We start from the raw sequence: 16,251 nt of genomic DNA on the forward strand, positions 1-16,251 counted from the left end.
GCCTTAAAGGCAGTTGACCCAGAAAACAATGCAGAGGCACTGGATTTCAGCCTGTATCAGACCTTTCTGCAAATTCCTCCCACGCCCTTCTTGACAGGTGTACTGAGTACCTACTGTTCCCTTACCCTGCTGAATCCAGTGAATCATGTTCTTAGGCAGCCAAGTAAATCAGCAACCCAGACTGTCTTCCCATCCTTTCTCACTCAGTCTTCAGGCTCCACATCACTTAACGCTTCCATAATATTCAGAACGAGGTTTCCTTTACAGCAAATTGATATACAAACAACACATTTTTGACTACTGACATGAACATGAGAAGGCTACAGAATGTACATGGCTCGGAGACCTCACTCCGAAGTCAGGGAGCCATCTAACCTTGGCAAAGGAAACAAATTCAGAGTCATAATCATTTGCTGCTTCCACCTGCTTAAGGGGGAAGGGATTGCCATGGCTCTGGAAAACCTCTTTTAGGAACAAGGGCTTTACAGTGCTAGCAAGGCAGAGCTGTGAGCCTGGTAGCTCTAACATGATCATAAAGTGAGGCAGGGGACTAATCCCCTTCTAGCTGTTGTGGCTGCTCAGTGACTAAGTGTCACTCTACCCTCCTATTAACTAACACTCCCCTCAGTAATGAAAACAGCACTGCCTGCTACTCAGCTCTTCTCCAGCCCATTTACTGTTTAGAATCAGATTGGTCTCTGCTGGTTTTTTCTGGGGAAGAAGATGGTTGGCCAGGTTCATGAACCGTTCCTGAATCCTGACTGTCAGCTTCAGTAGCTGAAATAAAAATGAAGAATAGAAAAAGGTCAGAGTTAAACACAAACAAACAAGCCCAAAACCCCAAACCCTCTATTTCAGTTTGCATTACAGCTGGTATTAATCAAATTTCCAGAGGTAAATTCTCAATGCAAAATGACTTTTGTCAATCCTGTTTATTTTACAACCCAGTTAATTCAAAGGTGCATGATATCAAGAGCTGCAGCTCTCTGAACTGAGATACTGCACTTCAGACAGCAGTTGATCATTTCAGCCATGCTTAAAGAAATGTAGCAAGAGTGCTTCAAGATGGCAAGCGTTGAAGCTGCACTGGAATAGAATTATGAGGCAGACTCTTGCCCACTTAACCATAGTGAATCTACGCCATGCCTTTTTAACACTCCTGTGAATTCTCAAAGGCCTTGACAAACTATATAATCCCCTCTTCAAATCCAACTAGGGATTTTTATTTTATATAGTATTTACTTGCCAATTTGCATGAAAAGCTCTCTCATTTCCTCACAGGCAACTTTGGTTTTTGTTTGTTTTTCTGTAGCTTGCTCTTTTAGAAAACCAACAATCTGCAATCAGGCTTTATCCTCAGATGCTATACTGGCTGTTATACTGGACGTACCTTGTGTTTATTTGGTCAAATCTCCATAATATTACTAGTCAATACTGCATGAAATTGTGTAACAACATGGCCTATACTTCACATCACCGTTGTAAACCGAACTGGCCTCAGTCATTCAACTGCAGTCAACTATTGACTCGAATCTGGTAGAAGATTCTAGCCTTGAAAAATCTTTTTCAGACAGGACTTGGTTGTTTTTGTTTTTTTTTTTAATTTGCCTTCATCTCAGATTCCCTTCAGGGCAGAGATCACAGACATTTCTTCTCACCAGTTGTCCCCTGCTAGAGTTTTCTATATCCATTTTCCTGCAACAGTTTTGCCAGAAAGCCCATTTCACCTCAATTCTGGAGGTCTCTCTGGAGGAAAGATGTTCCCAAGTCTAACTGCAGGTTTGAGTCAGTTCCTTTCTTGAGAAAAAAGACATGATGCAGTCCTAACACATCCACATGCACTGAATGTTACAGCTTTTCTCTTTTTTCAAGCATCTTGAATACAAGAATCAAAGAGTTATTAGTTTCACTGTAGCTTCCCTCTACATCTGCATCTTCTACTGGCAGGCTATTTTGTGTATGACCTCATGCAGAAGTATCCCCCCTCACTGGGTCACAATTGCAAATTCCTACATATCCTGGAGCACAAATGCTATGTAGTGGAATTAATTTGTACTTTCTCCGTAGTGCTAAGAAAACTGGATTGTTCTCTGAGCAGCACAATCCATGATGCATTGTTTCCTATGGCTTTGTGCCTGGGTTGTGAATTCCCTAGTGCGTAGTAATGGCTGAGGTCATTAGATGGCATTTTGCTCTCTGGGGGGGGTGCTCTCATGACCTCTATTCTCTATCCAGTTGCCTGTTTTCATGATTGTTTGCCAATACAACTTCACTCCACTAATACAGGACTGGATTTCCTCTGTTCTCCTCACGCAATACCACTACTTCTCTCTGTGTCCCCCATTTGTCTGCTACTCCCAGTTCCTTCCCATTCCCACACACTCCAACAGAATAGCTGCAGCTCCCTACATGTTCTCTGCCCCTGCAGTATCCCCCAGATCTTTTGTCCCCTCCAAATCACAAAACTCATTAATCCTCACATAGACTTTCTGGTTTGTCTGCCAGCTCTCATCCTCCTCTCTTCCCCTCAAACTCACCCCATATTATTTTACCTCCAGCACACGAGTTATCTCCTACTTGCTGCATTAAAGTCCTAATGCCTTTGACAGTATCTTAAAATAACTTCACCTTTCTATGATGTCTGTACACCCCTCACACTGCCATATTCTTCATATTCCTTTTGTCCACCATATCTCCTGCTTACTTTTCTTTGGCCTTCCAGCCAGACAAGAAGCAGGTATGCTCTGACTGCTCTGGAGATATGTGCTCACTGCTGGGTTGACTGGCAGGCACTTGGTTGTTGGCCAAGGTACACACATGTCAGTCAGGAATTGAGTGCAAGCTGACAGCCAGCCAAACACCATGACATGGCTGCAAACAAACCATTTTGTGGGAGGCATCTGTTTCCCTTGCAGATCAATATTGTGTAGGCCTGTGATCACAACAGATATGTTTGGCTGAAAATAACTAATGGGTTGAAAAGTTATGAAAGGACTGACATTAACAGAAAATGAGACTGCATGAGCCTTATGTTGTTAAGAAACCAGGCCAAAAAAACCCCAACTTATCTTTTGTCCCACATACCCACCATCAACATCTTTTCAATTCAAATGAGATAATTATACTCCTCTATTTCTCCTCCCTCTTATACAAGAGATTTGATTTTTCACTGGACAATTATTGTAATCTGTTTCATAAACAATCAGATTAACAATTTTTTATTCTCATGTTCAAGAAAAGAAATGAAGTTGTATTTATTTATCTGCATTTTCAAGAAGAATTTAAAATAAAACTGCCTATTCACTCATCCAGTACTAGTGGTTAATTCTCTGAGCAGCTCTACCCTCTTGTGGTCAAAGCTAGATGCAGCCAAATGAAAAACTTGCAAATATAATCACAAGTATGTCCACATGTAGGCACAGTATATGAAGGAGACCCAAAAGTCAGGGGCACAGACTTAACCTATGCCAGAAATTTTAAATCCTGTGAGATTCTGTAAAGCAACTTGTGATGTTGAAGATTCAGTCTTTCATTTACAGCAATTAAAATGTAGGATTTTCAGATGAGCAAGACATTTCATGCTACACGTTATTCCGCATTTTTTTAACATTTTGTCTAAATTGCAACAAGAGCCAAATAATTTTAAAAATATGTCCTGCAAACTAGCTATTTAGAAAACTAGTTGCATTTTGAGAACATCAACAGATCATATTCTGGAATAGCTCTGAGTCCTGGGGCCTTCAATGTCCGCATGAGACTGAGGTGCTTGTCAGCTGGAAAGCGCAAGCATGTCAGGCTGCTTCCCTTAAATCAGCCCTTCTCAGAGCTGTACAAGTTGGCAATCTGTCCTGGGACTTCAGGATCTGAGTCCTGACTCCATCACAGGGATCTGGGAACCCCTGTAAACTAGCTAGAATCAGGGTCTCTTGGGCTTTCCACCTCTGTGGTTAGATACTGAAACCGGGTTAAAACTGGATCTCCCACGGCTCATGTCATACTTCCTTACCATGTGCTTCCTTGGTTGTTTCAGCCAACATGTTCAGTGAAAGGGGAGGTGGAATGTAATGAATCCCTGGCAGAAAACTTGGTGGGATGAACTGAGGCAGAGGAGTGTAGTATCCTTGATGGAAATCTCCACCTCCATCTGGAATCTGCAGAAACACATGAAGCAAAGCATCCTCCATCTAAAGACTCTCTCCAGGATACATCTGCAGTATCAAACAATTTCTGTTTCAATTTTTACAGGTGAATATTACATTTTTTGTCCATTTTGTGGCCATGTGCTGCCACATCTGGGCACATATTAGCACACGCAAAGCCTGTGCAGAGGGTAACATGCTGAAACTGAGAAGTAGCAGCTTCTCAGACCATGTTTCAGCTGAAACTGACCTTCTAAGTCCTCATCACCTGTTCTGGCATCTCACTAGAGCAGTTGGTTTAAACCAGAAGCTCACCTTCACCACTGACCCAATGCACTTGCCATGAACAAGTTTGGAAGCCTTCATGCCACAGAGAGGCAACCTAGGAAAACGCTTCTTGCCACCACCTCCCTGCTAGTTATGGATTCTCCCTGAGCCCAGTGAAGTGAGTGGCTCCACCTACACTGAGGGGCTGGTATGCACCACAGGGTGCCCCACAGCCATGGTCTTCTGTGATTACCAGACCTGTTGGAGCATGATAAAACTCATTCCATGTGCAAGGAGATATATTTCCATCCCTCAGAAATACTAACATCAGAGAAATAGGAGCATATTTCTCTTGGATCTGGCCATGCACCTTGGTACAGATAGAACTTACATGACATCTTTCCATCTGTTTCAGGACAGTTAAAAATTAAGTTCAAAACCACATGCAGTGATGGTCTAGACAAGGCATTTCTCAACCTGTGTATATCCAGCCCACTAGGATAATTTATCTGCACCTCAGACTGCTGCTAGCCACCCTCTTTCTCAATAACCCCTAAAATGCAACAGGGTATTTTTATGAAAGCATAATAAATCTAGTAGTCTTGAGGCAGATCACTCTACCTTAACATGAACTGATGAATTGTACTCAGTGCAGACAGAATGGCGCATGGCAGCTGGGAATCTGATATATGTGCCCAACTGTGGTCCAAAAACTGGACACCACCACTTTAAACCAACATGGGTGACAGCACAGAAAGGAACTGGAAGTGCCACCACACACCATTACAACTGACAGGCAATTTAGCATCTTGTTTCTTACCATGTCTGTGTGGTTTGAAGGGGTGGGCCCTACAATGCTAAACATTATTTTTCATCTGAAACTTCTGTTAACCACAACAATTTCCCACTGTTTTTGAGAAACCAAATGTCTCAAACCAGAAAAATCCAACCATGCTGATTCGCTTCCTCACGGAAGCTGATTTTATCTTGTTCTCTGTGGCTGCAGTGCCTTGGTCAAGCCCTGACACTCTCCCTCCCCATTAGATCTGATCTGCATGGAAGAAGAGGAACCTCCCAATACGCATTCTGTGCCATCTACGCTGGTACAACACAACCGTATTAAGTGTCCAGCTGTTGTCATTCCAAGAGGCTGTTGCGGATGTTAGCAGGATGTATAAGCCTCAAAACACTTCACAAAATCTGGCCCCTTGCAAGTGCATGGGTTTGCTCTTCTGGGTTCAGGTCAGACTATTAACATCACCATTTGCTAATGTTTTATTCAGTATAATATATCAAAATTCTGTGCTGAAGTAACTGATAAGCAGGATAACTTTGCATGGGTACCTTAACAGGAAGAAGACAGCCAAAAGTAAGGACAGCCGTATATCCACAGGTAATTAAAAGACTGCTACTTACTGACACAGAAGCTGCATTCCCTGGCCCATAGTTGCTAGGAATGTGTCGGAAACCTCTCTGAAGTGATATCCCTGGAGGTGATGGTGCTGCCCTACAGCTTGACTCATTTAGGGGAAATCCCATGGGAAATGGGTGGTAAGGATATATCCCAGAACACCCAGGGTACACTTTCGGAGGTTCTCTCTCCAGGTATTCTGGGTTGACCGTGTATTCTGGAGGAAAAGCAGGGTGAGCTAGGAAACAATGAGAAAAGAACAAATAAAAAGTATGCATGTAATTCTACAGAGTTCAGTAGAAGTAGCTGCAGGACCAAATTCCACTCTCAGGCAGGAGAAACTGGCCCTTTGGTTTTATGCTGAGCTCCTCATGAATTTATTTCGTGATTTTTTAGGGAAATAAGGAAAAGTGCAACAGATGATACTGTAATGCAGAACGATCTGCGTTCTTTTCTGCTTTGTGCATTGTGAAGCTAGTCCTTAGTAAAGCAATGGCTGCAGAATCTCACTCTTTCCGTACAGCAGCAACAGCAAAACAACCTACCTTAAGACCTTTAACTCTAGCAGAACTTAAAACAAAAATTTACAGAAATAACAGAGTTCTAACTTTAGTCCTATCTATAACTTCTTAAGTTAATTTACAGGCAAAGGCTCAGTTTTAGGGACATACACAGGCAATTTCAGATGCAGGAATCAGTTACTTCCTTTGTCTTTTATCTTGCATCTGGCATCTTATATGGCCTCTCTGAAGTCTTAAAAAAAAGAGAGTGGTTGTCTGAATACAAATAGTGTCTTTCTTGTCTGCACATCCTCCTGTTGGTAGAGAAGTGGAAGAATTTGCTTCTAGAGTAGGCCGACTTCTAGAGTACTAGAATTATACTATTTGTCCCTAACCTTTTTTCTAAATTGGTCAGCAGATTAAAGATGTTATTAAGGGAAGGACTGACAAGCGTATGTACAGCTAGCATCATCCATAAACATCATTTTCTTATGAAATAAAGCTAAAAAGGGGGGGATCAGTTATTGACAGAATAGGTGGGAACTAGAGATGTCTGAATGCATCTTTCCTCTGGGCTTCTCAGAACAGCATTTTGTCTTGCAGGCTGCCAACTCTCCAGAGGTTCAGACTAATGACTACTGCAGTCAGTAGGGATTTCTGTAAAATTACTATAGTAAATAGTGATAGTATGAAGTTACTGTAATAAATAGTAATAAACTAGACAAGTCACATGAAAGACTCTATTAAAGGAAGCGATTTAAGAGGTGACAGACCATACAACCGTTCCACCTGCAAAATCTATGCTCTGCTCTTAAATACCAAATGCACTTTTACACCAAGTGATCCCAGCCAAGTTCAATCTTTGCTACAGGAATTAAGGCCAAAAGGTCTCTTTCTTTTACAGTGCTATCATAAAATGCTTGCTTCAGGCAACTGCAGCAGTAACTTCCCCATTTACCTGCCATCACCGAGTTTTTTAGCACATTTGTTGCTGGAGGCTTGTGCCTGTGAATTTATAAACGGTGACACAGCACTCAGAGAAACATGCATGATCACCCACAGTGGACAGTGGATCACAGTTTGGTTTCTCGCCCTGACCAACTTCCCTCTCAGAGAAAAGCCACTTGCTTAAGCTTCAACTTTGCAATGAGTGGCAAGGCTGAGCACATTGCTCCTGCCACTGCAGAGCCGCATGACCCGCTTGGCAGACCACGCAAAAGGGAAAATACGCGCAGGGTGCACACTCAATATGCAAGCTGAGTACGTGTGTCCACTGAGGAAGTAAAGGGGGAGAGACAGCAGGAATGGCTTTCTGGGGAGCTGGAGCCTGAGGAATCAGCAGGTGCAAACTGCCCAAGCGGCGAGCGTTTCATGGGGGGAAGAGGATGAAGGAAAGATGGCGGGACAGGGGAAGAGTCTTTGGGGACAGGCCCTTACCGTAGTCCCAGAAGGGTGGGCCGCTGGGAGGCAGCGGAGGTCCCTTGCATGCCGTGCCTTTGCTGCTGCCGCCGGCAGGCTGGGCGCCCTTCATCCCCTCGTGGCTGCTCTGCTCGGGGGCACTGGCCGCCCCGGTGGCCACCCCAGAGCCTTCGCCTGGGGGAGCGGGCCCTGTGGCTGCCCCAGCCGGAGTGTCGGGCACCTGCTGCCTCAGGGCCTTCTGGGCTGCCATGATCTTCTGGCGCTCAGTGATGAGGGCACACTTGTCGCACAGGCAGAGCTTCCAGCGGCAGTGGCCGGCGTGGCCCTTCACCGGCACCACGAACCCATGGTTACGGCAGCGGGAGCACTTGGGTGTCCGTAGCGTCGCCTTCGCTGCCGCCGCCGCCGCCGTGGCCTCCTCAGCCTCCATGGCACACCAGTCCTGGCTAACCACCCCCGAGCGCGCCTGGGCTGCCTCCTCAGGGCTCTTATACTGGGCATGGCCACTGCTGCCCCAGCATGTAGCAACCTGGGCAGGCGGGGCAGGAGAGCCCATGGCGGCGGGTGGGGAATGCCCTGCTCTGGGGAGCCTGTGGCACAGGAGCCGCCTTGGCCCCGCAGGCCTCCCCTCCCTCAGCCAGCCATGGCTGTACCTGCCCAGCTCCCCCTGGTGCAGGCTGGAGCCAGACCTCAGCCATGGGGGGCTGGAGGAGGAGGGAGAGGGGGGACTGTGTCTGCAAGAGCAGGGGGGAACATGCTGCACCTTTTAGGACATTTCCCGGTGCTGGAGCATGCAGAGATGGGGAGTTTTGGACAGGCAGGGTGTGCATGGGAGAGAAATGCAGTGTCCCTTTCGGTACTGCCTTAAGCGATAGTTTTCCCTTTTGGCACTTTAATATCCGCACTGACTTTCTTACCTCTCGTGCATTCGCTTTTAATATGCACAGAATTTCAGTTCTGTTTTGTTTCCAATTTGCAGCATGCTTCTCTTGATCAGGAGGAGTGCCTGCCTCAGCAGAAAAAAACAAACTTTCATCATTCTATTTTTCAAACCAAGGTACTAAGATGAAGGCAGAAAGCATATGTCATTCGAAAGACCTGTCTCCTTTTCTTGGAATTCCTTTTTTTCTGGAAACAAAGACAGACTTACAATTAGAAATACAGGAATGCTCCAGTTCCAGCATTGCTTAGAAAGCACTTGTTATTTGTTACTGCTGGTAGCTACAAAACCATGGTTTACACAGTAGCCCACTCCCAGAAGAAAACTCTCCTCTTTGCAATGTAAGGCACGACACTGCTGATTTTTCTCACATATGCAATAGCTCATTCTGTTTTAAAATCCTGAGATGCCAATAGCTTCTTCTACATTAAAGAGAATACCATAAACATAAACTCCCAAGTAGGTGTCAAGTTTTTTACCAATTAGTTTCAAGAGAACCAGGTAACATCTAGTTGCTGCTCTGAAACAATTCTAATACCCAACAGAGTATGTTTCCCAGCAGCCTTGCAGAAGCCCTTCCCTTGGAGCAAACCTTCCTGGAAGACTTGGGTGCATCCCTCAACATCTGGGCGGGTGAGGCCCCAGCATAGCAGGGCCTCTAAGAGTTTTGGCAACAGTCTGGTTTGCCTTAGCAGTGAGCAGCCAGCCCCTGTGCTCTGCAAGCCCCCAAGGCTCAGCGCAGATTCAGGCTTCTCACTTTGCAAAAGACCCAGTAGGACGTTGCATTTGGGTCCTGCAGGTTTCCAGTAGGATTTCGTTTCCTGGGGAGAAGTTTTCATAAGTGCAATACCAGCACGCAAGCCCAGACTTACTCTCGAAAGCAATTCAGACCCAAATCCTCAAATGCACACAATCCCTAGACCACCCAGCACAGTAGCAATCCCAGCCTGCAGATTTTGCTACCCAGTTGCAGACTGAGTCTTTGGTACCTGCTTTTTGTGGCAGGCAATCAGCCATGCCTTTGTACCTATGCATTCAGTGATCCTGTGCAGGAGCAATTCCAAATCTGCCTGGACACACAGCAGGTCATGTAGTAGAGACCACCTCAGTGCTCTGTAGAAACTGGGTGCTGGATTGCATGCACAGCAGCTCCTTTTGTGAGTGGGAGGCAACAAAACACACACGTGAATGTAATCAGTTCCTTGTCCTCAGTTGCAGACTATTTTCCCCAGAAGCCTTCTAAAGCGCTGCCTAGAAAGCCAACTTCATGTGCATGGGCATGTGGGCATTGTGGCTAAATATCTTTGAAAATTTGGCCTGAAAATGTTACCATTTCTTCCTAGTTCAGAAAGGTACTTGTCTGATTTCTTCAATAGAAGTTACTCTTTAAATGCAGTCCTGCTCACTTGTGCCAGGGCCTTGATGTTCCTGTAATCATTCTAAACATTGACTCTGTATTAAATACAGACAGGTAATATATTCCTAATTTTATGCTCCATATTTTTGCTGTACATTGAGGATGTGCATTTAGCTGTAGAATGAAAGAGAATGGATGACACATTTTAAAAATCTGTAATTATATCTTTCCATAGATACACAATCTGTGTTCATTTGGATACTTAAGCAGTGGAGGAGAAAGGTAGGCTATGTATATTTTCCCCAGTAATTTTCTGTTCTGAGTCACATAATGCTATTATTCGAGACATTTACTCAAACATACTTAAATTTATCTCTCTCGAAAAAGGTATACCAGCCATGGGCTATAACAGTTTCTCCATTAATAAAGCATGTCTTTCAAAGTCATGTGGATTTTTCTTTTGAACAATTTTCAACTAAGCATTCAGGACTTATTATTCTCTCCATATAGTTTGTTTCAAACATAACTATACTTGCTTTTTAGAGAAAAGTGAACATTTTACTTTGCTTGTGAGGTAAATATTTATTTCTGCAGACAGTTCAAAGAATTCTGCTATTCCAATCCTATTATGTGTTTATATATACATTTGCGTTAGCTTATCACACACCGTTAGCAAGCCCATCACACAGAGAATATAGAGCAATTTCAAAATAAATTTTTGCAATGAGATGTAGATTTGTATGTGGATGCAGCTTCACGTCTATTACCATTTTCTCCTTTATTCAGAATTGAAAGAAAATGAGGGATAGTAAAGACTCTTTTCTCTAAAACTTACTCAGTTTACTCTAGCATTTTATGTAACATATGGTGGGAGTGTAACATAAACTGTGTACAGAGTTCTGTATTAAAATAGCATTTATAAGAATTATTATCTTGCCAAAATGAAAGGAAAGCAACCTGCTGATTTTATGTTATTGAAATCAATAGCAGTAATGTCTACTTCTTTCCAACTTCTGAATCATATAAAGTGTGTGGTTTTGGTATGCAGTTTGCTTTGTACGTGAAACAGTGAAGAAAAACAGTGATTTAGCTAAAAGGGAACAAATCAAAAGACTGTCTGCCTTTAAACTGAATAGTAGAAAATTGGGGTTTGTTTTTTTCCTCCTTCTCAGACTTCCCAGCTAACATTTTATGCAGTAAATGTTTTTTTGGCAAGGAAATTGTTCTGCTTAGATCTGACATTTTGCAGAGCAATAGCAACATAATCAAGAAATTTGTTCAGTCTGAGATCACCATTAACAAATATTTGCAAACTTTGTTCAAAATATATGTTTTCTTACGCATAACAATCAATAATATCTTTTGAATTTTTAAGACATCACATATGAAGATAAAATCCTCTTTTCAAAAATTATCTTAGTAGTTTGGAAGCGTCCATTGTGTACTGCTATAAGTCATTATATAAAAATTGACATAGTGATAGTATTATCAGCTAATTAGTCCCATGTTTATGGCTATCATAACCATTATGGTTATGATTATACCAGTTATGGTATAATCAATATGTGGATGTTCACCTGCACAGGCAGAACTGCCCAAGGAGGACTAGCCAGGCTTCAGATGCTCCCCACCACTCCACACCCAGCCCCCTTCTTAACAAATACCTTGACTCCACCTGTGGATTGGTAACTGATCTCCTGGCTTCGCTCACTTTCAGGTTTACAGAGAGTTGACAGTGGCTTCCTGCATTGGCTGATTAACTTTCAGGTTGATTTCCAATCCCTCACTGATCCCTTACTCAAGTCAGATCTGGCCCATAGGCTAGCAAGAAATCTTCTCTAAACTGCCAAGGAACATCAGTACTCCCTTCCCTGTCTTGGTGCTGGGAAGAAGCCGTTTTCACCTTCTTACATGTCCCTGGTGTATTTGTTCATTAAAATACAACTTGGTTATCTCCACGCTGTTCTGCAGTCACGCACGTCTGTTCTGTCCATCCACATGGCTAGAAAACCAGGCTTCCTTCTCCTGTCTAGATTAGGATACGGCAGTATCCTTTCCTCTGAACTCCACAGATGCAATCTTTTCCCACTCTTACACACTCAGAAGCCTTCAGCAAGGATTGTTCTGGATTATGTCATGCATCCCTTTGCCTTCCTCCCACTTCTCTTTTGCATTGTTACATCCTGCTTCTCTTCCCTTTCACAAGGGAAGAAAAATCCCTTTTGCATTTTAACCCCATCATACCTATCAGCTCACGTTCAGTCTCAAGATATGGACTCTCACCTTCACCTGGGCCAGAATACCATTTTACTAACTAGCATCAATCACACCCCTTCGTGCTTTCTTCTGTAGTCATCCTCATATTTAGAAGCTCCTTATAAAAAACATCAAAGCCTTTGAAACATCCTCTGACCTGCATTACAAAATCTCCCTTTCACCATTGAGCTAACACTAGTGCATATCCATCAATGATATCTGTCACGGAATTGCAAGGTTCGGCTATCTGCTGACATGCTTATGAGGTTGTCTGATCCTGCCCAAAGCAAGCCTACATGACAATGAATAAAGTTCTTTGAGTCACTTCTGTAGACTTTATTTTCCGCCTTTCTAATCACTGTGAAATTGTATTGTAGTAAACAATTTTTTAAAATGTGAGGAAAAAGTGCAGTATAGAAACAGTTCAATATGATTAGATCATATCTACCTTAAGATTTGAAATGGCTAAAATGTGTTTGGGTTACACCATTTTTAAACCTGGTCCCAGTTAAGTTGTTTAAATTGATATAAAGAGACTCAACTTTTCAGTTCTCTTTCAGTGTCAATTCCTTTACTTTAAAATGTTGTCTACAGTAATTCAAACAGGAATTCCACTGGGGTGGATTTTTTGTTGTTGTTGTTACACAAGTTTTAAATGGAGCACAGTTAGATGTTGATTTTCATCTGCTGTATCAAAAAGGTGAAACTCTACGCTATGATCAGAGAAAATTGGATGGAGTTCATACATAAGTTTAAAATCTTAAAAATTTATAGAAGTTATATAAAGCACTTCTGGTTTCTTTAACAAACACAACTAAAATAAAGCTTGAGTACTTAAAATTGTGGATCTTTTTAATATTAAACAGGAAAACTTAGTTCTTAAATATTAACAACAGAGACTTTATTAGTATGACTGGTGTTCGTTTATTGTAACAAGATCTTTATTTAAGAGAAAAGCAATAGTGATTAAACTGGAAAGTCTGTGATCTGCCTGTTTCATGAGTACCAGAAGGGCAGGGTGGACCAGGAGAGGAATCAACCCCAGTGAGGAAACAAAACACATTACAGTTCTTATTCTGCATTAATATATCTCCCATGTAAGCAGGAAATAAAATGTATTAAGGAGAAAAGAATGTGACAGACATAAATACACACACGCAGATCCTTTACCCAAATAAGTGACGGAGTGTTTAAAAATTGCTATCTAGAAAAAAGTAGTTCTATACTAAAAACCTTCTGTGGAAGATGTTCAGTTAGTCTGCAATAAATAAGGATCACTGTATCATCAAAGTCTGATTGTTTCCTTATATTCCTCTGTCTAAGAAACATAATAATTATCCCTTCAGAGGAAATCTTTTGTTTCTTTAGAAGGTCACCTTTGTAAGTATTAATGAAAAAGAGAAACTGAAAACCCAAAGAATAGTCCACTCTGTTAGTGCTAAGGCAGCTGCAGGGGGGTGCCTTAGTTACACCACCATTTTACTTTAGTAAGCTCCCAAATTTAGCGGGTTTTAGCCTGGATACCACTAGGCTTGTCAATCAGTCTTCTGCCTAGAGAAATAAACGCATTTTTAATCCAGAGTCCTCATTCTCCTTCCCCTCAGCTATAGTTCTTGTCACAGTCTCTTAGACACAAAGAACACAAAATCACATTTGAATTCTCCCAAACAGCAAAAAAAGGATTTCGTGCAGAAACAGTCATGCTCACCACAGTAAGTAGGTGGCCCATTTAGAGTCATCTTTGCTTAGCACCTATTTTGTGCTGAAATTGTCATACTACCTTGTCAGCAAGCCTAAAGCAATGCTAATAGATGGGTAAGGCAGAAGAGAGCTGAAACACTATGACAAACATCAAGTGTACTTGCTGTGGGCAGGATTCCATTTGTGATTGTCAACACTGGTATATATCCCACATTTTCAAACTGCATTTCTCCACCTCATATCTGAATTAGATTTCAAAATATCTGAAGTAGCTTAAACAATGCAAAATAAATAAAACCAGCTGTTTGCCATAATTTCTTCCTCTTCAGCCTGGACTCTTCACAGATACTTCAATGAAACAAATAAAAATGAAATGACCAAATAGTAGTTACTTATTAGCATAGCTTGAAGATTATCATCAAAATGTTTACCTTGTGGAGAGAACAGACAAGAACAGTGATGATTAACCTCTGGCAGAATAGTGATGATTAATCTCTGGCATGCATGCTAGGATTAGTTTCTGGTATTTATACCAATAGCACATCATCTGCTTTTTTGGGCATGATTCTCGGAATTGATAGATTCCCAGTGAGGTGATAAAACTCCTTGCCGGCTCCTTAACCCCATATGTCAGAGACAAACTGTGGTTTGTAGTGAGGAAGAGAAAACAAGCACTAGCACTGATGAATTTGCATTAGCTGGTTCCTGCCAGGTCTACTGAAGGATGCTGTTCAGAAGCATTCCTTCTCTTCTATGTTATTTCTGTAAAATTCTCCTATGGACAATGACAACAGAATCTTACCAATTTAGTTGAACCTTCTAGATTATATATCTACACTATATGTATATGTGTATGTACATATATTTGAGGCATATTTTCACTAGAGACGACTTCTGCAAATATAAACATAAAAAGACAAGTTGAAAGAATGCCTGCCTATCTCCAAATTGAAGAAGTAAAGCTCTCCTCTCCTGACAGACTTACTTTCTTGCTATGTTAAGACAACTTGCATTTCTCTCTCTTTCCAATATGAAATGTGTTGATGAGCTACCTCAGCTGGCTCCTGGAACTTCAAAGTCCACTAACACAATATAGAAAGTAAAAAATGGAATAGAAAATAAAATAAATGTATTGATAGGGCATCCTCCTCTTCTACCTCCTTCATGCAGCAAATTAAAAAAGGAGAGACTTATTCAACAGTGGACAGCAAATCACCTGTGGCAGCAGAGATTATGGACAAAGAAAACATGAAAGTAGTGGAGGACTGACCAGCAGCTTTGACAGATATAATGATAAGAGGATGCTGGCATGAAGCCATACTAAAGTATTTTCACCATGGAAGCAAGAGGGAAATCAAAGAAGCACAATTTCTTGGTATTTCATACTTTGTGATCATAAAATCAGACTGTCTTCCTTCACAATAAATGGAACTATTTGTGAGATAAGTTATTACAAAGCATAAAAATAACAGAATCAGACCATAGGTTGTTAGCAGTATTTCCTTCAAATCTAAAACAAAGCTGATTTTAAGTCAGGAAAGTTTAGTTTGATCAATTCCAGAAAACAAATAGAAAAAGACACCAAATCATCTCTTCAATTTCCCTGAAGCTGTGGGACCTAGCTGTCACAAAAGGTTGCCTTTTGCTGCAGGATTGTGCTGTTGGAAAGCTTGACCTACACAGCAGTGGCTCCTCCAGGCAGTACCCTCTTCAGCTTTTTCCTCAGCACCAGCCTGTTTCTCTGGGCGACTGCTCTGAGATCCAGCTTCTCCAAAGCACTGTGCTTTGGGCAGCCATGGCAGCCATCAACGCACTCTGGCTCTCAATAACAGCAGGAAGAAATGAAAGGGCAGCTGAATGCCCAGCAGCAGACCATACAGCCTTCACCCATCCAGTACACAGATGTAATGTAGCTGCTTGAAACCTTTCAGACTTAAGCTTATTTCCCATGCCTGTTATATACATATGAAATAAAAGGAAATGCAAGGTTAGCAGTGGTGGGAAGTCATTGCTACCTGACGGCGAGCAATGATCCCTGTTAATGACCCCTAGTTTTGGCTGAACAACAACAGTCCTCTGTCTTTGACATATGCACTTTCATCTTTGAAATAACAGCACCAGCAAACACACACATTTTTATGTAAAATTAAATACTGGAGGTTTGAAGTCTTATCAAAATTACTTCCCTTGCACGTTTAAACTGAGGACAGGAGTTGAATTTCTGTGAGGAGGGTTTGGCATATCAGTACAACAATCCCAGC

The 16,251-nt window shown here is 42.1% G+C and overlaps 1 protein-coding gene across 1 annotated transcript; it reads right to left on the bottom strand.

Moving 5' to 3' along the window:
• Positions 1 to 646: 646 nt before the first annotated feature.
• Positions 647 to 8,237, bottom strand: DMRTB1 (DMRT like family B with proline rich C-terminal 1). The gene is given in 5 exon segments (XM_049809244.1): positions 647 to 777; positions 4,007 to 4,151; positions 5,823 to 6,055; positions 7,755 to 8,195; positions 8,198 to 8,237. Coding segments are annotated over 5 exon segments (963 nt in total). The 3' UTR covers positions 647 to 673.
• Positions 8,238 to 16,251: the final 8,014 nt, after the last annotated feature.

This window comes from Accipiter gentilis, chromosome 8 (genome assembly GCF_929443795.1).
Source record: "Accipiter gentilis chromosome 8, bAccGen1.1, whole genome shotgun sequence".
NCBI classification, from domain to species: domain Eukaryota; kingdom Metazoa; phylum Chordata; class Aves; order Accipitriformes; family Accipitridae; genus Astur; species Astur gentilis.